The sequence below is a fragment of the Stegostoma tigrinum genome, chromosome 38 (assembly GCF_030684315.1).
Source record: "Stegostoma tigrinum isolate sSteTig4 chromosome 38, sSteTig4.hap1, whole genome shotgun sequence".
NCBI classification, from domain to species: domain Eukaryota; kingdom Metazoa; phylum Chordata; class Chondrichthyes; order Orectolobiformes; family Stegostomatidae; genus Stegostoma; species Stegostoma tigrinum.
The window spans coordinates 5,554,380-5,581,254 of NC_081391.1; the positions used below are offsets into that span (position 1 = coordinate 5,554,380).

Consider the following 26,875-nt stretch of genomic DNA (forward strand, 5'->3'; position numbering starts at 1 on the left):
GCCAGGGATAAAGAGCCGTGTAATAGACTGTTATTTTGAAGGACCAGTAATGACATAATAGCCAAGTGGCCTCCTTCTTTGCTATATTATTCTGTGGATCAATTTTAAAAGTAGTTATTTGGGTGAATCACTTCAAAACATTTCAATGTGAAATGGAAGAACTTTCAATGTCGATATTTTTAATCAGCATGCTCAGATTCCTCACGCTTTGCCTTCTGCCAGTCAGCCATTCCTCTGGCTCAACCAATACCTTGCCTCTAACACAATTTGGGGCGGCACGGTGGCTCAGTGGTTAGTACTGCAGCCTCACAGCGCCCTCGGGTGACTGTCTGTGTGGAGTTTGCACTTTCTCCCCGTGTCTGCGTGGGTTTCCTCCCGGGTGCTCCGGTTTCCCCCCGACAGTCCAAAGATGTGCAGGCTAGGTGGATTGGCCATGCTAAATTGCCCGTAGTGTTCAGGGTTGCGTGGGTTATAGGGAGATGTGTCTGGGTGGGATGCTTCAAGTGGCAGTATGGACTTGCTGGGCCAAAGGGCCTGTTTCCACCCAGTAGGGAATCTAATCTAAAAAAAACCATCTTGTTTCCTTAATAATGGATTCTAAAATCTTACCAATGATTGACCAGGGCTAACTGGCCTATAATTTCCAGTCTTTGGCCTCCATCCCTTCTTAACCAGGTGTTATATCAGCCATTTTCCAGTCCTCTAGGTCCCTCACTGATTCCAGTAATTCCTGAAAGATCCTCCAATGCATCCATAATCGCCTCAGCTATCTCCTCCAGACACTTGTAGTCCAACTGGTCCTGGTGATTTATCCACCTCCAGACCTTTCAGCCTTGCAAGTATGTTCTCCTAAGTGATGGCCACCACACTCATCTCTGTTCATCGACATTCTTTCAGTTCTGGTATGCTGCTGGTGAATTCCACTGTGAAGACTGATGGAAATTAGATCAGCCGTGCTAGCTAGAAGCACCAAGTGGCCTGCTCCAGCCTCCAATTCATGTGTTTTAGTCTCGCTAAGGTGTGATCAGTATCTTCTACATTGTGAAAAGTTTTGAAGTGCTAATTTCACATCTCCACCAAGTCTTGCACAAATTCCCACTTTGGTCTCCAATTGGCCCTGCTTATCTTTTTACCACTCTTCCAGTATCCATAAGTTTTATGGAAGAATTTTGCGTTCAAGCTGCCAGCATTCTATCTTTGCTTCGACTATTTGCTTTTATCAAACCCCTCGGAATATTCCACGTTCAACATGCTCAGTTGTATTCGATGAAGCACAACTGACGTCAACTCCAATAAAAATCAAATTCCACATAATTGAAACACAAAGGGATTTGATTTCCTGGTGGTGAGGATGGTAACAACAGGGCAATGATCCCCAATAACAGCGGCCATGGCCTCGTGGGGGTGAGGAAGAAATCACGGCAAACCACTACCTGCAGGTGGCGCCATGCCGAGATGGGGGCGGTGCTTTGTGTAGGCGGTCACTTCTGGGGGTGGGCTTTGTGCATCTCATCCGGGTGGTCCTACCATCGGAGGCGGTACTAGGTGACGACATAGAGAGGCGAGGCTTTACTGGGGTGACGTTACGGAAAGTGGCGTGGCTCTGTGACGCCACACGGTGATGTTTACGTGCCAGTAGGTGGGCAGGCCTTTGATGTACAGCGGGTTTGGTGGCGAAATAGCGGGAGGAGGTGGAGCTCTGCTTCGTGCAGTGGGCGTGGCCAGAAACGCGTTGCGAAGGGGCAGGACTTTTGTTTGGGTACCTCCACAAGAGAGGAAACGGAAACTCCGGGGTGTAGACGAGAACATGTGACGTAGAGGCGGAGCTTAGTGGACTCCTGGCCCCTCCATACCGGAGGAGGCGGGGCTGAGTACAGTGTTTTTGAAGTTTAGTGTTGTCGGGATCCTCGTGACGCTAAGTAGGCGGGGCGTTAACCAGTCGGCTGCGCATGTGCAAATTGAACATAGCTGATTGGTTGGCAACAGGTAGCCACCGGCTGAAGGCAGACAAAATGGCGACGGCAATGGATGTGGACGCACCAAGCTCTACCAACAGTGGCGGGAAGAAGCGCTTCGAGGTTAAGAAGGTACAGTATGCTAGGATGCAGGATACAGACTGCTTCCAACGGAGCAGGGCTGGGTATTGAAACGTGTGATGTTTCCAAATCTGGCAGTTTGAAGCGGATCGAAACACGACCGGATGTTGGCGGCTTAATTGGCAGCACCAGCTGACTAATGGTGGCCGTGAGCTAACCGTAAGAGCATTGGGCAGGTTCTTGCGCCCCTAGTGTCTCCGTGCCCCCTAAATCTCATCCCGCTCCCACCTCCTGCCATCTTAGTCTGACACGCTCGCACGCCCCCGGCCTGCCCTTCCTGAGAGGCGCAGACTGCTCGCTTGCTGCTTTGTCATTGGGCCTCTGTCACATACATGTGTTTGTTTTTAGGCCGCTGGGTGCACGTCTGTTTCTCAGGGAGACAGATGACCAGAGGAGCGGGTGTGGACTTGTTACCAGCAGCTCCTGATAGTATCTTCCAGTACGGACCCATTTTAACACTCTACAGAAACAAACAGTTCACTTCCCGCTCACATTCGTACGTGCATTTTTGGTATATTGTTTAACAATAAAAGTAAGAATTGCTTTGTAATTGAAAATAGGAATTGCTGGAAAAACTCTGGGTTTGGCAGCATCTGTGAAGAGAAAAGTTAAATGTATTGAGTCCTCAACTTTATTCCTTTATCCCAGAGAACTAAGTTAATTACAGTTTATATTAAATGATTTCAATGTATTAGAAAAAAATGAGTCCTACCCTGTGCAAGAAGTTCTTGCTTTTTTTTAAAAAAAAGCTTTTCAATGGTGCAAGTGAGTTCAGAAGTAAACTTGTCATCAGACTTGAGGGGTTGTAGCCCTTGTCCCTGCATGCATTTAACAGTAATAGAGACACTTCCATTGTTCACAAATGTTTTCACTTTTCTCAGTTATTTGAGAGAAAAACAAATATTCATTGTCAAAATGCTGTGTAAACTTAAAAGTTGTATTATAGGTTGACATGTAATTGTTACAAATACATAATAATAAATTTTATGATGTCTTTTTATAAATGTTATTTTGTGTACCTGGATCGGTGTGAAGGCCTAGTGGTATTGTTCCTAATGCTCTGGTGATTTCAGTTCAAATCCTGTCTTGGCAGGTGTGGAACTTGAATTTACTAATTAAAAATTGGAACGAGGAGTCCAATAATGACATGAAATCATTGCTGTTTGTTGGAAAAACCCATCTGGTTCATTAATTTGCTTTAGAAAAGGAAACTGCTGCCCATGTTTGGTCTGTCCTACATGTATCATCAGATCCACACCAATGTGGTTGACTCTAGGGGTGTGCAGTGATTTAACGTGAGCCAATCTGGGTCATGGATCTGGCATGTTGGCCAGAAAAGAGCAGAAATATAGACTCTAGTCTTCAGGTGACTGATGTTGGATCCCAGATTGTTCTGTAGTATCACAGTTCTGGGTTGGCTGAGACACGCCACTGTTCAGCTTGGGGGCACCCGATACCAGGGACCAGACTTTATAAATGGGAGTGCTTCTGCAAGAAACATTATATGACTGTTTGTTTGTTTGTTTCTGTGGTAAAGAAATGAAGTAGCCCATTGGCCATAGAGAGTACCAGACAATAGCAGGGTAAGGCTGGATGCTGTCTGGGATGTGATGCTGGTTGTTATCTAAGGGGAGACAGTTCTTGTGATATGATTGCTTTTGCTTTTGCTCCTCCAATTGAGGTTGTTGTTTTCAAAATAGTTTGGAACTTACTGCCCCAAAGTGTTTAAATTCCCTTGAGTTTCTCAAATTTAGGTGCAGCCTAAGCATGAACATTTGTGGTGAGTGCAGTCTTTAATGATATTTCTTCATTTGGCCCTTTATAGAAAGCTGTGCAGTTGGTCATTCAGTCTTTATCTGACATACCTGTGTTACACTTAGTGCAGTCTCGTCTGCCAGTATTTGCTTCTCACTAATTTCTCTTATTACATTATCTCATTCTGCCAGCATATTCTTTTACTCCTTTCTCCCTAAGTACCAATCCTGCTTCCCTTTAATTGCAGTACATCTAAGCTATACCTTAGTACCTTCACCCTGAATTTCTTAGTGGACATATCAATGACTGTGTTTGTTTTATGAACTGCATGGCTGCTGATGCTGCAGTGATCAGGAATGTAGTAGGTCTGGAGGTGACTACGGAAACTAGAATATGCTAAATTCAGTTTCTAATAGTTGCCAAGTTAACTCCTTTCAAGGCCTTTTAGAATGGGCAGCAAATGCCAAACTTGTTGATATTTGCATCCTAGGAATGAATTGGGAAAGGAATTTAGTAATAGATTCAGAACTTGTAAGTAGATGAAGGAAAGAAAAACTCTCTGTCTAGGTCTCTTTTTCTCTCTCTTTTCTTCTCTTCCTCCCACTCCCCCCCCCATCAGTAGGCAGTGATCCTCTTTTAAAGTGTCATAAGTATTTGAAGCTAATATCACATTCAGTTTAGAGCTTAATGTTAAATTGTTGTTCTGCTGATGTGAGTTTTTCCAGACTGTCCACTTATTTCCCACTTGGTTATGGTGTGGTTTGTCCAATATCTGCAAATAATGTGATGGTACAGAAGTCCAATGATATTTCTTTCATTTTTTTGAGGTTATTTTAAGAGTTACTTGAAAACTGAATTGAGGGATTGTGTAAGTTTTTTTTTAAACTATTTTGCGTTCAAAGTTTTGCGGTATACGAAGCATTTACAAACTTGATGGGATGATGCAGTGGAAGTGTCTCTTCAACGTCATGTCATGCTTTTATTGACATTGCACGTACACAGCACCACAAACCAGGGTCTGAAATCAGAACTAGGAAAGCATTATTCCAGTCTAAGATATTTCAAGAGCGCAGTGCGAAAGGGGGCGTGCAATTGTCCATTTACTATGTCCATTTTTCCCTCCAGTTTTCTCCAGATATCCAGTATTATTTTAAATAATAATAAGGTAACCCGTCATGCAAACTATCCAATAACTAAATTGAAAAGTTTGTTACAGGTCTAATTTGGCTTTTTTTTTAAAAAAGTTCCCTTTGGTCAGTCACAGCAATTTTAAATTTATTTTTAGCATGTAGCTATCGCACTACAATTAAAATTTAATACTAGTCAAAATTAAGGAGTCCATTACAAGGCTTACTGAGTGAAAGAAATCCTATTAGCTAAGAAAATGAGTAAAAACACATAATCAAGTGCAGATGTAATGTTCTTTTCTAAAAATGTGCCTGGCACAGGCAAGAAAAACAAAGGCTATATAATTTAACAGTCCTTAAAATCCTTGATGTTAGATTTTTAACCTGAGAACAATTGTCTCGGAGCCTGTAAATGTCTTTAATTTCATGATTAATTGTTTTCACAATTTGCTTTCTGATTCTCAGTCTTCACAGATGAAGAATCAGGGAGGGGTGTGTGTGTGTCCCGACAGCGGGCGTCCCACGGGGCGGATATATTGCCATTCGGCCCGTATATATCTGTCATAACGGACTACATGGGGTTAACTGGAGGGACCATTCTGACTCCATAAGGGGAGTTCTATATGTGTGAGATTGTTACAGTGAAGCCTATACCTTGCTTCTGTATTTATTCTGAATTCTTCTCATACCAGATGAGCTTATGTTTCTCTTTTGGTGAGTTGATCTTTGAAGGGAAACTCAGTTTTGTCGATTGGGGCTGCCTTTTGCTTGTTATCAATCAGGTGCAATTTGTCTGACAATTCTAGGTACATAATCTTCACATTACCAATCAAGAAGAGCAATTTGAATTCTTTTTCTTTCCTAAGGTGATGTATTCAGTTGATCTGACAGCAGGCTTTGCCAATGGCAAAATGCTGTAAGCAAGGGCCACCGCTGTTTATTGCCTCCACCAGTTGCACTGTGGCATTCGAGCGAGTGAGCAGAGAAAGTATTTATTTTGCCAGTGAAAATTTCTCACTTGTCAAAGATGCTGATCTGTTACTTGTTTTCTGTGACAGCTGAGGCACAAATGCAATCCTTCAAGGTGTGAAATGCACTTAGCTAGGGTTATGTACTGGTGCTGACACCCTTTTGCCTGTTCTTCTTGCCACTATCATGTGCCTCTAAGTCAGGATATCTTCTTACAGGATATCTACTTACATTCCAAAATAACTGACTTGGATCTCGGGTAAAGGTATATTAAGGGAGATGCTCTATACTGACTGTCCACTGGCATTCCCTACAGGCTGATAGAATCTGTCCATTTACATAGCTATCTCATCTGTAAAGAGTTGGTTTGACTGTCAGAATAGGAAAGATAAATATCATGGTCCAGATGATGCTGTGGCAACATCTATCAGATTTGACAGTGTGACATTGGATGTTATGGATATCTTCACATACTTAGGTTCTACAATTGCCAGCAATCTGTCACTTGAAGTCAATGTGTTCTTTGTAAAAGCTGCACCCTCTATAGGAGGTATCTGTAGATTGCTTAAGAGGCATAAGGGATTATAACTGGGTGCAAAGGAGATTAATCTGGAGTATTATAAACTGAAGTTTACTAAATTAAAGATAATGATGACTCATCAAAACATGCTTCATATGATCAATGCATGTTAGAATAGTGAAAGTGAAATCCCTTCAATTGTTGTAAAGCATTTGAATGCGGCAGGAGTAGTCTCAGTTCTGACGAAGCTGTTGAAATTAAAGCATAACTGGTTCTGTCTCAACAGGTGTTACCAGACATTGAGTTTCTCTGGCATTTTCTTTTTTTTTAAATTTAGTGGCATACTCAGTGGCCCACCTTCACCTGTGTTTATCGTAATCTTCTGCGAATAGGGTATTAATCTACTGTCCCTAGCCAGAGTTGTTTTAACTATATTGTTGACCCTGGGTTTTTGTTGCAGTGGAATGCAGTAGCCCTGTGGGCCTGGGACATTGTGGTGGATAACTGTGCCATCTGCCGAAATCACATCATGGACCTCTGTGAGTATGTGCTGCATTCAGAGAACTTAAGAATTACAGATATGTTATGAAGCCGTTTGACTTTGGCAGGATGTAGCCAGTGATGTCCTACAGGTATCTGTGTTAAGGCCTCAATTATTCATTTCATTTATAAATGACCTAGATATTGTCAGTCAGATATCTAAAATTGCTGATGGCGCAAAGTTAGACACCTTTTGTAGACAGTGTAAATAATAGCATAAAATTAAAAAGCAATATTGGTAGACTCAGTGGTGAAAACTGTGGCAGACCGAATTCAGTATAAGCAATTGAGTTTATTAGCTTTTGGACTAGAAAAGAATAGATCAGGATACATTCTAGGTGGTATGAAGTTAAAGACAATGGATGTCCAAAGAGACTTGGGGATTCAGGTGCATAGATTTTTCAAATGCCATGAAAAAGTACAGAAAATAATCGAATGCTAATTGCTGGCCTTTACTTCTGCAGTCCTCCAGATATAATGCTGCAAACTATACAAAACCATGGTTAGACACCATATGGATTACTGTAAGTAGATCTTGACACCACACCTAAGGATGGCTATATTGGCCTCGGAGAGTGTTCAGCCTAGGTTTACAAGAATGATACCTGGACTTTAGGGGTTAAATTATGAGGAGAGATCATACAAATTAACCTTCTAAATTCTTTAAAAAGGTCTATGGGGTGATCTGATTTGAAGTATTCAAGATATTAACAAGAAAAGACAGGGTAGATAAAGATAAGCTATTTCCACTGTTTGGGGATTCTGTAATTAGGGGTCATAGTCTGCGAATCAACCTAGACTGTTTGAGGAGCAATTAGGAAGCAGTTCAGTACATATAGAATGGTAGCGATCTTTCTTCCACAATGGCAGTGGATGGTGAATCACTTGTTAGTACTGAATCTAAGAGTTGTTTTTGTTTTTTTTAAATTTTAAGGGCTATGGGCCAAAGTGGAGGTTATGGAATTGGGCCACAGATCAGCTGTGATCTCGCTGAATTGCAGAACAGATTTGAGAGCTGACTGACCTACTCCTGTTCCTATGATTTGGCTTTCACCTGATAGTTCACAATTTTCCCCATATATGGACTTCCAATAAATGCAGTTATTTATTGGGGAGAGGAAGGGAAACTGTGGTGATAATGAACTTGATCTATTTTTCATATTCATTGACTTCCATTTTGAAAGTTGCAATTTTCTCTCAATCCATAGTCTTTGAAAGAGTGAGTAATCCAGCTGACTACTCCCCTCTGCAGGAAAACGGTGCCTACTGGTTCACCTTAAATGGCCTGGTTCTAAATATGTCATGCCCCCATCAGATTCTTGAGCATTTCAGATGTCTCGATCAGGCACCTCTCTACTTTCTCTACCGAAGAGAAGTAGAATGCGAATGTTTTGACCCCATTTCTATGGCTGGAGTGAAGCTTTTTTATTCTTTTGTGGATGTGGGTGTTGTTACCCTGTACAGCATTTGTTGCTTGCCATACCTGATCAATTTATGGTTAGGCAGGTTTGATCCAAATTGAAATATTGAATAATATACAATTCTGGATGTTTTTCAACAAATCAAAGTGGTCTGGAATCTGCAAAACTCACTGTAACCCTGAAACTACAGCTTTGTAGGTGCTGTTTGAAATCTGCCTGTATCCAGGACACTGTAACAACACAATAGAATGGGGACCTGAACCTGCTTCATTCAGTCAACATTTAGTTCCACTTGGCAATGCCAGCACATGCACTGCTACCAAATTGGGTAGGTAACGTGCTGTTGAATTTTTCTGATTTGTAGGTATAGAATGTCAAGCAAACCAGGCTTCGGCTACTTCAGAGGAGTGCACTGTCGCTTGGGGTGTGTGTAATGTAAGTATCTTGTGTCTCCATTACTGTATCTGATGGCTTTGGGCATAAGCTTGTGATATTGTTAGATACAAGAATCTGAGCTGCTACTTCAGTGCATACAGAGAGAACTCTGTATTGTCAGCATCTTTTTGTGTTTGAAAAGGCAGAGAAGCAGGTCCCCTCCACCCTCATAAATGGATTTTATATCCTGCAGCAGCAGGCAAAAGTCTCCTGTGACCTGACCAACTTTGTTCCACCAAGCAAAATCATCCAAAAATGGGTGTCTGGTTGATGCTGTTCTTGGACCTTGCCATGAATTTTCCAGTGATTCAGCAGACACTACAGCCCTTTTTTTAAATTGCCTGTGAAGTGCTTTGTGATGCTTTTGTATTATGAAGGAACGATTGAAAGTGCAAGGTTCCTCCACATGGTATAATAATTTCACCTCTATCTTTAAACCATTGCATCCTGCAATGCTTCTTGCAAAATGAGCAAGTAATAAACTGGAGTTTAATTACTTATTCACCTTGCCTTCTTTTGAGGACTGTTTTCCTGTGCATCACTTTTATGGTTACGTGTTACCTTGCCTAAGATGACTATTATCTGAGCAGTTTGACCTATGAAATCAGAGCATGTGTGGCCTTTAACTGCCCTAAATGTTGTGGAAACTGTTCTGTCATTCTGTCTTGTCAGTACATGGATCTGATCCATCTAGAATCACAGGTAATTAAATGAAAACTTCCTGTGAATCTGACAGCAGATGCATTTTCAGTTTTTATTCCAGATTTCCAGTGCCTAAAGTCTTTTTACTTTTGTTAATATTGTACTTTTAGACATCCAAACGTATGACTTGTTTGTTTTGTAATGGCATTGGAGAGTCACTGGCTAGACTAGCATTTGTTGCCTACCCCGAAACATCCAGAAGACAGTTAAGAGTCAACTTTACTATGGGTGTGAAGTCATATGTAATGCAGACCAGGTAAGGGCATCAGATTTCTTAGCGTTCACAATCTGGGTGGCTTTTCACAATCAGTAGTTAAATGGTCACCATTAGACCAGCTTTCAGTTCCAGATTTGTATGGAATTCAAATTTCATCATCTGTGATCTTGAGTCCTAGTCCAGTGACATTACTGTTACAGTCCTTGGCCCCACCTCATCGATTTCAGATCAAATGACAGCACCAAAAAGCCAGGCAAGATATTGCAAGCACTGTTACCCCTTCAGTAGAACAATACTGTGTGTACAGACAAGCAGATGATGACTGCTACCGTTAACCTTCCACCTCTCTCTCTCCCTCGCACTCCCTCTCTCCTGTCTGTTTTTGCAGCATGCCTTCCATTTCCACTGCATTTCACGTTGGCTGAAGACCAGACAGGTTTGCCCCTTGGACAACAGGGAGTGGGAATTCCAGAAGTAAGTAGGAACATTTTTGTGGGAGTGTCTGGTAAATGAATTTTAGAGGAACAAATTGAACATTTGTGCAAAATATCTTTATGTAGGACTCTGGGAATTCTGCATGGTAAATGTATTGAAGTCCATTCGTGCATGTAGGTCATATTACAGCTAGTATTCAGTACTTCATGAAAATTTCATACAGTATGAGATCCAATGAACAGACACAAAAAAAAAGCCAGGAAAAATAACCAACAGACCTGAGTGTGGGCTGTTCATAAATCAGCAAAGGTGAACAAGGGGATGTTGACTGTATTTTTAAAAAAATATTTCTATAGGTATGTGAAGAGGAAAACATTGGTGAAGGCAAATGTCAGAAATGGGAATTTATCATGGGGAATAAAGAAATGGCTGACCAACTAAATGCATATTTTGGCTGTGTCTTTGCAGAGGAGGAAGCAATAGTGTAACAAATGTGGGAAACGGAGGGTTTCATGGGAAAGAAGAACTACAGGAAATCTCTTTTGGTGGAGAAAAGATATTAGGGACATTGGGATTGGAGGCTGATAAATCCTCAGAGCCTGGTAATCTATATTTTAGAGTACTTAAGGTGACCCTAGAAATAGTGGATGGAGTAGTGGTCATCTTCAAAATTTTATAGACCTTGGAGCAATTCCTGCAGGTTGGAGGGTAACTAATGTAACCACTCCACCCAAAAAGGGTGGTAGAAAACTCAGTTATAGACCAGTCAGTCTGATGTCTAGTGGGGGGGAAAATGCTAGAGTCTGTTCTGAAGGATTTGAAAGCCGAGGATTCTTGTAAAATAGTGGCAGGATTGGGCTGTTTAGCATGAATTTACGAAAGGCAAGTTGTCTGACAAATCTGCTATAATTCTTTTTGAGGGTGTAACTGTTGGGATTGAGGCAGAGCCAGTAGATGTGGTGTAAAAGTGTCTCAAGATTAATGTGTAAAACTAAAAATTAGTGCAAGGCATGGGGGTAGTGTATTGAGATGGATAGAAAAATGGTAGGCAGACAGGAAACAAACAGGCCTTTTTCTGAATAGCAGGAAGGTAACATTGGGTACAGGTTTGCAAGGACTAGTGCCCAACTATTCATAATATGTATTCATGATTTAGATGAGAGAACTAAAAAGTAATCTCTCAAGATGTGCAGTGAGACAAAGCTGGGTAGAAGGGTGAGCTGTAAAGATGCCACTTCAGTGATTCGGGACAAGGTGAGTGAGTGGGCAAATGCCATATAATGTGGATAAATGTAAAGTTATCCACTTTGGTAGCAATAACAGGAGGGTGGCTTGTTGTTATCTAGCTATAAATTGAGAGGTAATGTACAGTGAGACCTGGGTGTCCTCATCTGTTGTTGAAGGTAAACATGGAGGTTGAGCAGACTCTGAAGCGAAATGGTACATTGGCCTTCATTGCAAGACAATTAGATTACAGGAACAAGGATGCCTGGCTGCAAATCATACAGGACCTTGGTGTGATTCCACCTGGAAAATTCTGTGTGGTTTTGGCCTCCTTATCTGAGGAAGCTTGCTCTTGTTAAAGAGGGACTGTAGTGAAGGTTTACCAGACTGATTCCTGGGATGGTAGGACTGGTGTATGAGAACAGGTTAAGTTGGTTAGGATTATATTCACTACTGTTCATAACAATATGGGGGGATCTCATAGAAACTTAATTCTGAACAGGACTGGAAAGCCTGAATGCAGGAAGGATGTTCCCAATGATAGGGAAATTCAGAACCTTGGGTCACGGTCTTAAGGATGTGGGGTTAACATTTTAAGACTGGGATAAGAAATTTATTCACCTGAGAGTGGTGAGCCTGTGGAATTTGCTACCAAGGAACAGCAGTTGAGGACAAAACATTGTATGATTTCACAAAGGAGTTGGATATAGCACTTCAGACTAAGGGATCATAGGGTGTGGGATAAAATTGGGAATAGCCATGATCATAACGATGGCAGAGCAGGCTCAAAGGGCTGAATTACCTAGTCCTCCCTCCTGTGTCCTATGTTTCTAGTAAGGATTTACTTGCCCTCAGTTACATGATTTCTAAGGGGGAGTTCATGGGCTAGGGAACAAGGAGAAAAATAAAATTTGTGGCCCCTTAAGCCAGGCATTGGCACTGCAGTGGATGTAGTGAACCTAGATTCGGGGATAGACAGTTAACTTTGCTGGATACACAAATGCCATTTTTGTAGTCTTAACAAAGAGCTGCCTCCAATGTGTTCTGTTGAGAGACTTTTGAGTAATATGCGAAAATGACTTTAAAATATTTTATTTCCTCAGGTATGGCCATTAAACGGAAATGGCATCATTATGCCTCAGTGGCCAATGTTAGCAGCCTCCCTGATGTGCTGTCCTTGACATCAGCATTCCACTCAACCTGCTCTGCCTTCCCAGAATCTTTTAAGTGAGGAATGTTTATTTAAATAGCAAAGACTTGACCATAAACTTGACCCTTTTTTAAAAAAAATGCCCTTTTACCTTCTGCAGCTGCAAATGTTTCAACTTGTGTTTAAAATAAGCATCTGGAAACTGTTCACACTATTGTAGTGGAGAGCCAAAGCATACTCCATGTGAAAACTGTTTTTTTGCTTTACCATCCCTTTTCCATGTTATGGATAGAAAAACATTAGGATTTTCTTTATGTATTATATTTAATTAAAAAATTACTTTAGCAGACCGCTTTTGAAGAGGTGTAATTATTTCCTTTGTCTCTACAGGAAGTTTTTAAACCTAACCTGACTTTAAAACTGAGCTGTGATGCTGCCATGGCTTTGTGTGAAACTACCATGGGTTTAGCTCCCTCACTCAGTCACCCTGGTGTCTTTGCCCTGGAGCTCAGCTGGTTCGGGGTATCCAACAGGCTGTAGTTTGTGTCCATCCACAAGCAGTAATTGACCTTGTTCTAAACTGTCATTGGTTACTTCTGAGTGAGTGTGCATGTTTGTATTTAGATCCTAATTAAAGATATGGTTTGAATTGAGAGTATTATCCCTGTAAATTGGTCGCCTGGCAACAGTTACTGTGTTTCCAGACACAGAATCCCTGGAATGTAACAGGGCCAGTAATTTGGTATCTGAAATTAATTTGGGGTTAAGGGAATGGGTATATGCCTGCAGGCCAGTTCCAGCAACTGCTCTGTATTTGGGCAATGCCTTCAATGTGAAAACACACATGTCAGACATGATCTGCTTGACTTATCAAGCAGAGTCGATAAGCTCAAAGCGCCTACTTCCACTCCTAGTTCCAATGTTCTTAAACTCACTTTGTGGAACTTGATACAGCAATAAGGCAAGATTGCAGTCGGTGGGAGTGTATGAAAGAAAAATAAGAATTTTTAAAGAGAAGTGAGGGGCTAGAAAAGACTATTCAGTTCATTGTGCATGTGCTGGTTCTTTGAAAGAGGTGATCTAATTAATTCCACTCTCTTCTCATAATTCACCACTTCAAATGTAGCAGTAATGTCACTGGATTACTAATCCAGAGGCATGGGTTCAAATCCCAGTGCAATTGGTAGAATTTAAATTTAATTAATAGTATGGGTCTGTAAGATAGGCTCAGTACTTGTGACCATAAAGCTATCTTTGTCCCTAAAAGCCCACCTGGTTCACTAACATCCTTTTGAAGAGAGAAACTTGCTGTCCCTTCCTGACTCTTAACTGCCCTCTGAAATGGTAAGCCATTCAATTTAAGCCAATTAGGAAAGGGTGATGGTTGTTTTTGTTTTTTTGCCAATGGTGTCCAGTTTAACAAAACAAAATCTTAAACATTGTTTTCCTTCCATTTCCCTCCAAACCATGCGCTGACTGGATGTGGAACTGTATCATCCTCCTTACCACTGTCACTGCGTCAAAATCTTAACTCCCTAACCACTGTATGGGTGCTCCTACACCGTAAAGACTGCACATTTCAAGCAGGCAGCTCACCACCCCACTTCCCCAAGGATGGAGAGTAAATGCTGGCCCAGCTATTGGTGTTCAATTTTTGTGACAGAATGTAGATAAATAAATAGACACTGGGAATCGTGCAGCAGGCCAAGCCACAACTGTTTCCAGTTTCTTGAAGAGTCGGGGCAAAGGTACAGTTAAAAGAGAATGTTGATGATTGGCTGGACACCTGCAAGTGATTAAAATGACCAGAGATGATGATGCTGCAAAACAAGAGATGGGCCCAACAGGGAGACAAATTATTGCAGTCGGAGGGAAGAATAAGATGACAGTGGAGCATGTTGCGGAAATGCTATAGATTAATATCTACTTGTTGGGCTCCTCTTTACGCAGGCAATCCATACCAAGTGAAGCCAAATTAATTGGGCATGGTACATAGATTGAAGACCTGCTCACCAACAATACTAGTGGAGCACTTTCAGTGGTGGGTGGATATTACTGTGAAATATTTATTGATGAAGTTTGCATTTTAAGAATACAATAAGAAATTGGGATTGTAATTGAATGGAACTGTGAGCTGTAAGACTTCTATTTTTAACAGATTGATCAACTAGCTTTCACTGAAAGCCCTCTTATGTAAGTACATGCACTGCTGCACATATTAGTGAACTGGCAGATACAGTTCACGTGGGTAACTGAAAGGTGACATACATAGACAGAAACAACAAGAAAATGCCAGTAAACCTAAGTCTGACTTGGGCAGAAGGTGTATATTTACAAACCTTTGAAAATGGCAGGTTAAGGAAGTGTATCAGGTAATTGTAAATAAAAGCATTTAGTACAGAAAGTCACACTCAAGATTAAAAAAACTGTTTAAGTCTCATTTGTAATATTGTGTATAATTCAAGGCGACACATCAGGAAAGCAAGTAGTCTCTCTGGGCTCTTAAGAAAGGAGGCTTACCAGTATCCTAAGAGGAATGAGGGAGCTTGGTTATGTGGCAGGATTGACAAAATTGGTGTTATTCTCCTCAAGACTAAGTTTTTATAGGACCAGAGCAGAATTAGGCCATTCAGCCCATTGAACCTGTTCCACCATTCATCATAGCTAATATATTTATTTCTCCACCCCATTGTCTTGCCTTGTGTCCATAACCCTTGATCCCTTTACTAGTCAAGTCCTATCTGTCTTAAATACATTCAATGGTTTGGCTGCCACAGATACACTACCCCCCACCACCCCCGGCTGAAGAAATTCCTATGCATGTCTGTTCTCAAGGGTCATCCCTTCCCTTTTGAGGCTGTGTCATCAACTCCTAGTCTCTCCTGCTAGTGGAAACATCCCCACATCTACTCAATATTCTATAAGTTTCAATCAGATCCGCTCCCATACTTCTAAAGTCAGAGTACAGACCCAGAGTCCTCTACCACTCCTAACATAACAAGCACAACTGTTCACATTATTCCAAATCCTGTCTGACAAGAGCCTTTGTACAGCCTCAGCACTGCATCTCTGGGTATTCTAATCCTCTCAATGTTAACATTCATTGTATTTGCATTCCTAACTGCCAACTGAACCTATATGTTAACCTTTGGAGTCCTTGTTCAGGATTGTCCTAAGACCATCTGTGCTTCAGATTTCCAAAACCTTTGCCCACTGCCAAAATAATTTACACCTCTATTCTTTCTACCAAAGCCTAAATACTCACTCTTTCCCACATTGTGTTCTATCTCCACTTCCTAGCCTATCCAAATCCTGCAGCCTTCCAGTCTCAATGCTATTTGTCACTCCACCTATCTTTTGTGTCATTTGTAAACTTAGCAACCATATCCTCCATTCCTTCATCCAGAATGTTAGTGTATTATAGTGGTCCCAACACTGACCCCTGCAGAATGCTCTAGCCACCAGCTGCCTCCCTGAAAAAGGCCCCTTTTATCCCCACTGTCTGAAGGTTAAGAGGAAACCTGGTGTAAGTATTCAGAATAGGAATGTTTGGTGGAGTCAGTAGGAAGAATCACCCAAATTCTGAGTTGAATCAAAATCATCTTACACATTTGCTATCTCTTTTTTTAAGTCAAAGCTTTTCTTTGATCAAAGCATATTGTGTAGTTGCCCTAATTTCTTTGGAGATCATGCTTTTTAAAATGCTACTTCCTTTTCCATTAGTGACTGTGTTCCCCTCTCTGTCATTTTACATTTTCCTGTTTTTCTTTCTTGCCTTACTTTCCACTTCTTTTATCTTTCCTGTTCTGTTTGCCTTCAAACTCGAGCCTAACTGTATACCGGCTAATTCTAGCTGCAACATCTAGGGATTTAAGCAGGATTTCAGGATTCCCTTCTAAATCGAAATACTGGATAATCACTCTAAACATCATCTCCTTATGACATCCTGGTTTAAATTGAGAGTTTAGCAGATAAACTGAAGTTAAGTTAAAGATCTCAAATAATCTGCTCTTATCTGCTGCTTCCAAAACCTTAGCAACACTCAACTATTTTCAAAGTTTTTTTGCAGTAAACCTCACCACAACACAGCAATTCTATGCCCAAAGCCTCTCTGTACCCATTTCTTTAAAAGAGATACAGATCCCTATTAAATTCAGTGAACTTGGATCATGCTAATGATGTGGGTTAAAACAAACCAGAGTCAGCTAAAAGGAGCATTTGGAATAATTAGTGTATGCTAGCAAGAGGAATCTATCCAATTAACCCCAGTAGCCAAATTGCCCTGATTTGAGTTACAGCAGTCAAACTGAACTAAACTCCTCCAACCCAACAGGAGTCAACTAACACCAACAATTAAATGGATGCCATCATGGAGGTAGAATATCACTTTGGTGTTCAATTAACCATCTAGCATTGAGCACTAACTGGAAGTGAGAGTTCAAATCTCACCACTGCTGATGTGTTTAATTCATTAATAAATGTGAAATAAAATGCCACTGGTCTCATTATTAATGATCATGAAAATGCCCCACTTAATGTTTCAAAAGGGAGGTAATGTCACACTCTTCCCTGGTTGGGCCAATATTTACTCCTAAACAAGCTCTGAAATGACAATAAGCCAACCAATTGTATCCAAATAATTCACTAAAAACATCATGCCTGTATTCACACCACAAGGACTGCAATGGTTCAGGAAAGCAGCTCACTTCCTCCAGGGCAAATAAGGCCATAAAACACAGGAAATAAGCAGGCTATTTGGCTCTGCTATTGAATGAGATCATTGCTGACCTAATAACTCAATTTTACTTTTTTCCCCCCATACCCTGATCCTATTACTGATTTAAAAATCTGTCTATCTCTGCTTTGAGTCTTCTTTAGTCTTTGCTCTGCAATTAGAGAATGCAGGTACAGAATTAGGGAAATGGGCCAGTGAGGAACATATACTGTTTGATGTAGCATGTAGGGAGGTATTGGAGCTATGTTGGGCTTAAAAATAGACGAATTGCAGGGGCTCTGAGACAGATTTTTAATTCCTCTCTGGCCACTGGGGAAGTGCCAGAGGATGGCTAATGTGACTCCACTTTTCAAGAAGGGTAGTAGAGATGAATTAGAAAGTTACAGAGCAGTGAGTCTCACGTTGGTAATAGGGAAATTACGGAACAAATTCTGAAGGAGTGAACTAATACTGACTTGAAAAGGTGTGGGTTAGTTAGGGATAGTCAGCATAGCTTTGTCAGAGGGAGGTTGTGCCTAACAAATCTGTTAGAATTTTTTTGAAAATGTGATTAAATCTGTGGATGTGGAAAGTTCAGTTGAATGTAGTTTATATGGATTTTAACAAAGCTTTTGACAAGGTCCTGAATCGGAGACTGGTTGAGATGATTAAAGCACATGGAATGGAAGGAATCCTGGTGAGACAGATCAGAAACTAGTTTAGTAATAGGACACAGAGATAAAAGGCTGAGTGACCAGAGGCTGGTGTCCACTGGTGCACTAAAAGGACTGTTGTATGTTATACACGTAAATGATATGGATGAAAATGTGTGGGGAATGTTAAGCAAGTTTGTAGATAACATTAAGATTGGTAGAGTAGTTAATAGCAAAGAAGGTGGTTGTAGGTTACAGGAAGGCATATCTGGGTTGATCAAATGAGCAAACTGGTTAAACAGTGTTTAACCCTGATGAGTGTGAGGTTTGGAAGAAGAAACAAGATGAGGGAGTATTAATAAATGGCAGGACACTGGGTAGTTAGAGAACAGGGGGATCTTGGGCTAATTATTCATAGATCCCTGAAGTCAGCAGACCATGTGAATAGGATAATTATAAAGGCATAAGGGACACAGCTGGAGTTCTGTGTGAAGCTCTGGTCACATCACTACAGAAGGGAAGTACAGAGTATATTCAACAGGCTATTTCCTGGAATGGAGAAATTGAGCTATAACGAGATACTAGATAGACTTGGATTGTTTTAAATATGTCCCTCTGAGACAGGCAAGACGGGGTAAGATAAAGGAACCTTGGATGACGAGAGCGGTGGAGCTTCTAGTGAAAAGGAAGAAGGTAGCTTACATAAGGTGGAGGAAGCTAGGGTCAAGTTCAGCTAGAGAGGATTACATGCAGGCAAGGAAGGAGCTCAAAAATGGTCTGAGGAGAGCCAGGAGGGGGCACGAGAAAGGCTTGGCAGAAGGAATCCGGGAAAACACAAAGGCATTTTACACTTACGTGAGGAATAAGAGAATGGTCAAAGAAAGAGTAGGGCCGATCAGGGATAGCATAGGGAACTTGTGTGTGGAGCCTGAGGAGGTAGGGGAAGCCCTAAATGAGTTTTTTGCTTCTGTCTTTACGAAAGAAACGACCTGTGTAGTGAATGAAACCTTTGAAGAGCAGGTGTGCATGCTGGAATGGATAGAGATAGAGGAAGCTGATGTACTGAAAATTTTGTCAAACATTAAGATTGACAAGTCGCCAGGCCCGGATCAGATTTGTCCTCGGCTGCTTTGGGAAGCGAGAAATGCAATTGCTTCGCCACTTGCGAAGATCTTTGCATCCTCGCTCTCCACTGGAGTCGTACCTGAGGACTGGAGAGAGGCAAATGTAATTCCTCTCTTCAAGAAAGGAAATAGGGAAATCCCCGGCAATTATAGACCGGTAAGTCTCACGTCTGTCGTCTGCAAGGTGTTAGAAAGGATTCTGAGGGATAAGATTTATGACCATCTGGAAGAGCATGGCTTGATCAAATACAGTCAACACGGCTTTGTGAGGGGTAGGTCATGCCTTACAAACCTTATCGAGTTTTTTGAGGATGTGACTAGTAAGGTTGATGAGGGTCAAGCTGTGGATGTGGTGTATATGGACTTCAGTAAGGCATTTGATAAGGTTCCCCATGGAAGGCTCATTCAGAAGGTCAGGAGGAATGGGATACAGGGGAACTTAGCTGCTTGGATACAGAATTGGCTGGCCAACAGAAGACAGCGAGTGGTAGTAGAAGGAAAATATTCTGCCTGGAAGTCAGTGGTGAGTGGGGTTCCACAGGGCTCTGTCCTTGGGCCTCTACTGTTTGTAATTTTTATTAATGACTTGGACGAGGGAATTGAAGGATGGGTCAGCAAGTTTGCAGACGACACAAAGGTCGGAGGTGTCGTTGACAGTGTAGAGGGCTGTTGTAGGCTGCAGCGGGACATTGACAGGATGCAGAGATGGGCTGAGAGGTGGCAGATGGAGTTCAACCTGGATAAATGCGAGGTGATGCATTTTGGAAGGTCGAATTTGAAAGCTGAGTACAGGATTAAGGATAGGATTCTTGGCAGCGTGGAGGAACAGAGGGATCTTGGTGTGCAGATACATAGATCCCTTAAAATGGCCACCCAAGTGGACAGGGTTGTTAAGAAAGCATATGGTGTTTTGGCTTTCATTAACAGGGGGATTGAGTTTAAGAGTCGTGAGATCTTGTTGCAGCTCTATAAAACTTTGGTTAGACCGCACTTGGAATACTGCGTCCAGTTCTGGGCGCCCTATTATAGGAAAGATGTGGATGCTTTGGAGAGGGTTCAGAGGAGGTTTACCAGGATGCTGCCTGGACTGGAGGGCTTATCTTATGAAGAGAGGTTGACTGAGCTCGGTCTCTTTTCATTGGAGAAAAGGAGGAGGAGAGGGGACCTAATTGAGGTATACAAGATAATGAGAGGCATAGATAGAGTCGATAGCCAGAGACTATTTCCCAGGGCAGAAATGGCTAGCACGAGGGGTCATAGTTTTAAGCTGGTTGGTGGAAAGTATAGAGGGGATGTCAGAGGCAGGTTCTTTACGCAGAGAGTTGTGAGAGCATGGAATGCGTTGCCAGCAGCAGTTGTGGAAGCAAGGTCATTGGGGTCATTTAAGAGACTGCTGGACATGCATATGGTCACAGAAATTTGAGGGTGCATCCATGAGGATCAATGGTCGGCACAACATTGTGGGCTGAAGGGCCTGTTCTGTGCTGTACTGTTCTGTGTTCTGTTTTCTTATAGTGCACAGAAGACTGAGAGGGTCATGATTCAGGTCTGCAAGATTATGTGAGGTCTGACAGGGTAGATAGAGACCAGCTGTTCCCCTTGATTGAGAGTTTAATCATGAGAGGGGATAGTTTTAGGGCAAAGGGCGAGATATTCAGAGCAGATTTGGGAAAAAGCTTTTTCACTCAACAGGTGGTAAGAACCTGGACTGCACTGCCTGGGAAGGTAGTGGAAGCCAGAAACCTTACAACCTTTTAAAAAAAATTTGGATAAGCTCTTCAAATATCATAACATTCAAGGATAAGTGTAGGAAATTGGGATTAGCACATCTTTAGTTGTGTTTATGTTGCTGCAGACTCGATGGCTGAAGGGCCTTTTCTGCACTGTATGAATCTGAGTAGCCTGGTTGGGTCCTCCATTCAATAGGATCATGGCTGATCTGACATTCATCTGTTTTGGGACCACTGCTGTTTGTCATTTTTATAAATGACTTGGACACAGGCATAGGTGGATGGGTTAGTAAGTTTGCAGATGACACTAAAGTCGGTGGAGTGGTGGACAGTGTGGAAGAATGTTGCAGGGAGACTTGGATAAACTGCAGAATTGGGCTGAAACGTGGCAATTGGAGTTTAATACGGATAAATGTGAGGTGATTCACTTTGGGAGGAATAATAGGAAGGCAGAAGACCAGGTCAATGGAAAGATTCTTGGTAGAGTGGATGTGCAGAGGGATCTTGGTGTCCATGTACATAGATCCCTGAAAGTTGCCACCCAGGTTGATAGTGCTGTTAAGAAGGCTTATGGTGTGTTAGGTTTTATTGGTAGAGGGATTGAGTTCTGGAGCTGTGATGTCATGCTGCAACTGTTCAAAACGCTAGTGCGGCCTCATTTGGAATATTGCGTGCAGTTCTGTTCGCCCCATTACAGGAAGAATGTGGAAGCATTGGAAAAGGTGCAGAGGAGATTTACCAGGATGTTGCCTGTTCTGGAGGAAAGGCTGAGGGACTTGGGTCTGTTCTCATTGGAGAGAAGGAGGCTAAGAGGGGATTTAATAGAGACATTCAAGATGATCAGAGGATTAGATAGGGTGGACAGTGAGAGTCTTTTTCCGAGGATGAAGACTTCAGCTTGTACAAGGGGGGCACAGCTACAAATTGAGGGGTGACGGATTTAAGACAGATGTCAGAGGCAGGTTCTTTACCCAGAGAGTGGTCAGGGCGTGGAATGCCCTGCCTGCCAATGTAGTTAACTCAGCCACATGAGGGGCATTTAAACAGTCCTTGGATAAGTATATGGATAGTGTAGGGGGAGGGGCTTAGATTAGTTGACAGGTCAGCGCAACATCGAGGGCCGAAGGGCCTGCTCTGCGCTGTGTTGTTCTACGTTCCTCACATCCACTTTTCTGTGTTTTACCCATAACCCTTGATTTCCCCAACTGATCAAGAATCTATCTCGGCCTTAATTCAACTCAAGAAGTCTGTCCCCACAGCTCTCTGTGGCAAGGAGTTCCAAAGACTCTCAACCTTCAGAGAGTGAAATTCCTCCTCATCACAGTCCTATCCTTGGGAACCTCTCAATTCACTTTGTACACATCTAGCATTGTGTAAATCTGAGAACATTACTGTTAAAACTCTCCCTGCTGCTATTCTTTGGTCCTAGAAGGATCCTGTTCTTCCTCTCACCCATCCCCTTCTCCCACCTCAAGCTGCACCTCCATCTCCTACCTACTAACCTCATCCCACCTCCTTGACCTGTCTGTCCTCCCTGGACTGACCTATCCCCTCCCTACCTCGCCTATACTCTCCTCTCCACCTATCTTCTTTTCTCTCCATCTTCAGTCCGCCTCCCCCTCTCTCCCTATTTATTCCAGAATCCTGTCCCCATCCCCCTTTTCTGATGAAGGTTCTAGGTCCGAAACATCAGCTTTTGTGCTCCTGAGATGCTGCTTGGCCTGCTGTGTTCATCCAGCTCCACACTTTGTTATCTTATATAAATACAAGTTTGTTTTACACATCCTCGTTTATCAACTCCTTATTTCTGCTTTGTAATTTACTTGGCAGCTGCTACCAGGGCCGTCCATCTTTCCATCGTTATGGGCTGCTTCCCTGCTGTCACTCCTGTTACAATAATTTATTCCTCAGTTTCTGTCTTCTTTCAGCCCCTGAACTCCACATATCCCTGCCCCATGATTTACTCTGGAATGCAGTCATCTTGCGATCATTAAATGGCTTTATTTGAAACCTTCATAACTTAAGGAGTTGAAATGGCTTTTGTGTGTCGACGATGTAAAATGTCACCTCTCTACACTGATAAAACCTTTAGTTCTCTCGGGACCATGACTTGAAAGGAATTTGGGGATTTACATTTACATATTAACCAATTAAAACCTTTATAGCTAATTAAAGATTTAACAGTATCTTTAGGTTTGTTTAGTACATCCTCAGCAGTGGTGTAGTAACACTTCGATCTTCTAATTATAAATGTTGTGTCTGATACTCCCTTTCTCACTAACACCTGAAGAAGAACTGAGGCTCCAAAAACTTGTTTTCAAACAAACCTGTTGGACTATATGCTGGTGTAGTGTGATTTTTTTTTGCCCTGGCTCTTGTGAATATTAATTTTTCAGCACTCCCTTCTCCAGCACGGATATACCCACTAGAAATGTAATATCGAGTGAAAATGGTTTGTACCTGTGCTCCATTCCTGAATGCAGCTGAAAATGAAATCCAGACTTCAGTTTTTAACCACTGAATTCGCAAATTCCCCACCAGAGACAAACTAGTTTTCAATTGCCTGCAAAGAACTTAAGGAGCAGGCGGTGGTCTCTAATCTCTCACCCCCATCCCCAACTGCTCTCCCAACTTTAATATTGAAACAGAACAAGTTCCCAAAGTGGGACAGAGTGAATGCAGCAATGTGCTGGTAACATGGCGCAAGTCATATTTGATGCATTTCCTGATTAGGCTTGAACATTTGGTTGTGTGTGCGTGCGTGTAATGACCGTTTGCTTTTGTGGATGAGAGTGTATGCGTGACAATTCACACTGGATCCAGTTCTGTGGACAGGCTGCGGCTGGTTTCGATTGCACACAGCTTCCGGCAAACTGCAGCTTTGCGCCCGTCTCCGGTATTCGGCCCCATCCCCCTCACCCAGGACCAGCTCTCATCCACACACAATCACCCCCACCCCCTCACAGCGAACCCTCAACACCCACCCCTATACAATATCCCCACTTCCAACCCCTGCACAAAATCCTCACCTCGCAATACCCCACCCCCACCCCCTCACTCTTAACTACTCACATCCAGCCCGTACAAAATCCCCAACCCCACGCCCTCACTCCCATCCCCCGTACAAACACCCCACCCCCACCCCCACCCTCTCGCTCCCAACCCCTGTACAAAACCCTCACCCCCTCACAACCCCTGTACAAAATAACCACCCCACCTACTCACTCCCAATCACTGTACAAACTCCCCACACCACCCCCTCACTCCCAAACCCTGTACAAAATCCTCACCCCACCCCCTCACTCCCAAACCCTGTACAAAATCCTCACCCCACCCCGGCATAAAATTCATACTCTCCTCCTCCCCACACATCGGAGCTGGGCCTTATTCTCACTGAGCGGAGTCTCTAATGTTGCGAATTTGCTTGCCGTTGGGGGCGGAGGTTCCCCTTTTTGTAACCTCGGAATCCAGGTATTCTACCGGCTTCAGGAATCAGGCGCAGGGACCTGGGGGAGAAAATTTGAATTAGACTTTTTTTGTTGCTAGGTGCCCATATCCATAATTTTTTAATTACATTGTCAGCTTTGTTTAGCATGTGGTTCCATGGTGTAATGGTTAGCACTCTGGACTCTGAATCCAGCGATCCGAGTTCAAATCTCGGTGGAACCTATGCGATATTTTAAATTTTGGTTTAAATCTACTTTGCACTTTAACCAGTATGAATACTGTACTCCGCGAATCAGGAGCTAAACATCTTTCCGCCCAGCTGTAATTTAAAATAACATTCAGCTCGTAAAACAGATTATTAACTCTAGGATATCAGAAGGTACTCCGAAATGAGGAAAATTAGTTTCCGTTCTATTATCCTTCACTTCGGAATAATGTTTGTAAATCTCATTTTGTCAAGTTACCTCCCTACCTAGCACAGAATTGACAGGCCATTCAGCGCACTGTACCTGCGCGGGGTCGTTGAAATAGCCTTCCAAATGATTGCATGCCTCTTCCCTGTGTTCATGCAGATTTATTCTGATTTATCCAATACCCTTGTGAAAAAAAATGAATCTGCTGCCACTGCATTCGAGGTATTTATAAGTCATTTTGCAAAGTAAAATTCTGTCATCTGTTTCCTATAACAATGTCATATTCTTGGAATTGGGCTGCCCTTGTTCTGTGTGTGTGTGTGTGTGTGTGTGTGTATTTGTGTTTGGGGGTGGTGGCTGCCGAACAGGTGGGAAGGAAGGAGACATTCAGTTTGGTTAGATCTAACAAACAGAGATAATGGGAACTGCAGATGTTGGAGATTCCAAGATAATAAAATGTGAGGCTGGATGAACACAGCCAGCCAAGCAGCATCTCAGGAGCACAAAAGCTGACGTTTCGGGCCTAGACCCTTCATCAGAGAGGGGGATGGGGGGAGGGAACTGGAATAAATAGGGAGAGAGGGGGAGGCGGACCGAAGATGGAGAGCAAAGAAGATAGGTGGAGAGGGTGTAGGTGGGGAGGTAGGGAGGGGATAGGTCAGTCCAGGGAAGACGGACAGGTCAAGGAGGTGGGATGAGGTTAGTAGGTAGCTGGGGGTGCGGCTTGGGGTGGGAGGAAGGGATGGGTGAGAGGAAGAACCGGTTAGGGAGGCAGAGACAGGTTGGACTGGTTTTGGGATGCAGTGGGTGGGGGGGAAGAGCTGGGCTGGTTGTGTGGTGCAGTGGGGGGAGGGGATGAACTGGGCTGGTTTAGGGATGCAGTGGGGGAAGGGGAGATTTTGAAACTGGTGAAGTCCACATTGATACCATATGGCTGCAGGGTTCCCAGGCGGAATATGAGTTGCTGTTCCTGCAACCTTCGGGTGGCATCATTGTGGCAGTGCAGGAGGCCCATGATGGACATGTCATCAAGAGAATGGGAGGGGGAGTGGAAATGGTTTGCGACTGGGAGGTGCAGTTGTTTGTTGCGAACTGAGCAGAGGTGTTCTGCAAAGCGGTCCCCAAGCCTCCGCTTGGTTTCCCCAATGTAGAGAAAGCCGCACCGGGTACAGTGGATGCAGTATACCACATTGGCAGATGTGCAGGTGAACCTCTGCTTAATGTGGAATGTCATCTTGGGGCCTGGGATGGGGGTGAGGGAGGAGGTGTGGGGACAAGTGTAGCATTTCCTGCGGTTGCAGGGGAAGGTGCCGGGTGTGGTGGGGTTGGAGGGCAGTGTGGAGCGAACAATGGAGTCACGGAGAGAGTGGTCTCTCCGGAAAGCAGACAGGGGTGGGGATGGAAAAATGTCTTGGGTGGTGGGGTCGGATTGTAAATGGCGGAAGTGTCGGAGGATAATACGTTGTATCCGGAGGTTGGTAGGGTGGTGTGTGAGAACGAGGGGGATCCTCTTGGGGCGGTTGTGGCGGGGGCGGGGTGTGAGGGATGTGTCGCGGGAAATGCGGGAGACGCGGTCAAGGGCGTTCTCAATCACCGTGGGGGGGAAGTTGCGGTCCTTAAAGAACTTGGACATCTGGGATGTGCGGGAGTGGAATGTCTTATCGTGGGAGCAGATGCGGCGGAGGCGGAGGAATTGGGAATAGGGGATGGAATTTTTGCAGGAGGGTGGGTGGGAGGAGGTGTATTCTAGGTAGCTGTGGGAGTCGGTGGGCTTGAAATGGACATCAGTTACAAGCTGGTTGCCTGAGATGGAGACTGAGAGGTCCAGGAAGGTGAGGGATGTGCTGGAGATGGCCCAGGTGAACTGAAGGTTGGGGTGGAAGGTGTTGGTGAAGTGGATGAACTGTTCGAGCTCCTCTGGGGAGCAAGAGGCGGCGCCGATACAGTCATCAATGTACCGGAGGAAGAGGTGGGGTTTGGGGCCTGTGTAGGTGCGGAAGATGGACTGTTCCACGTAACCTACAAAGAGGCAGGCATAGCTGGGGCCCATGCGGGTGCCCATGGCCACCCCCTTAGTCTGTAGGAAGTGGGAGGAGTCAAAAGAGAAGTTGTTGAGTGTGAGGACGAGTTCCGCTAGGCGGATGAGAGTGTCGGTGGAGGGGGCCTGGTCGGGCCTGCGGGACAGGAAGAAGCGGAGGGCCTT

General features: G+C 43.3%; 1 protein-coding gene and 1 non-coding gene across 2 annotated transcripts; both read left to right on the top strand.

The window, feature by feature from the left end:
* Positions 1-1,954: 1,954 nt before the first annotated feature.
* rbx1 (ring-box 1, E3 ubiquitin protein ligase) lies at positions 1,955-12,941 on the top strand. The gene is made up of 5 exons (XM_048521548.1): positions 1,955-2,087; positions 6,928-7,006; positions 8,793-8,863; positions 10,171-10,256; positions 12,545-12,941. The coding sequence occupies exons 1-5, from the start codon at positions 2,013-2,015 to the stop codon at positions 12,555-12,557; spliced, it is 324 nt and encodes a 107-aa protein (XP_048377505.1). The 5' UTR covers positions 1,955-2,012; the 3' UTR covers positions 12,558-12,941.
* Positions 12,942-24,409: 11,468 nt separating this feature from the next.
* Positions 24,410-24,481, top strand: trnaq-cug (transfer RNA glutamine (anticodon CUG)). The gene has a single exon. It is a non-coding gene; the product is annotated as a tRNA-Gln (tRNA).
* The last annotated feature ends 2,394 nt before the right edge of the window (positions 24,482-26,875 follow it).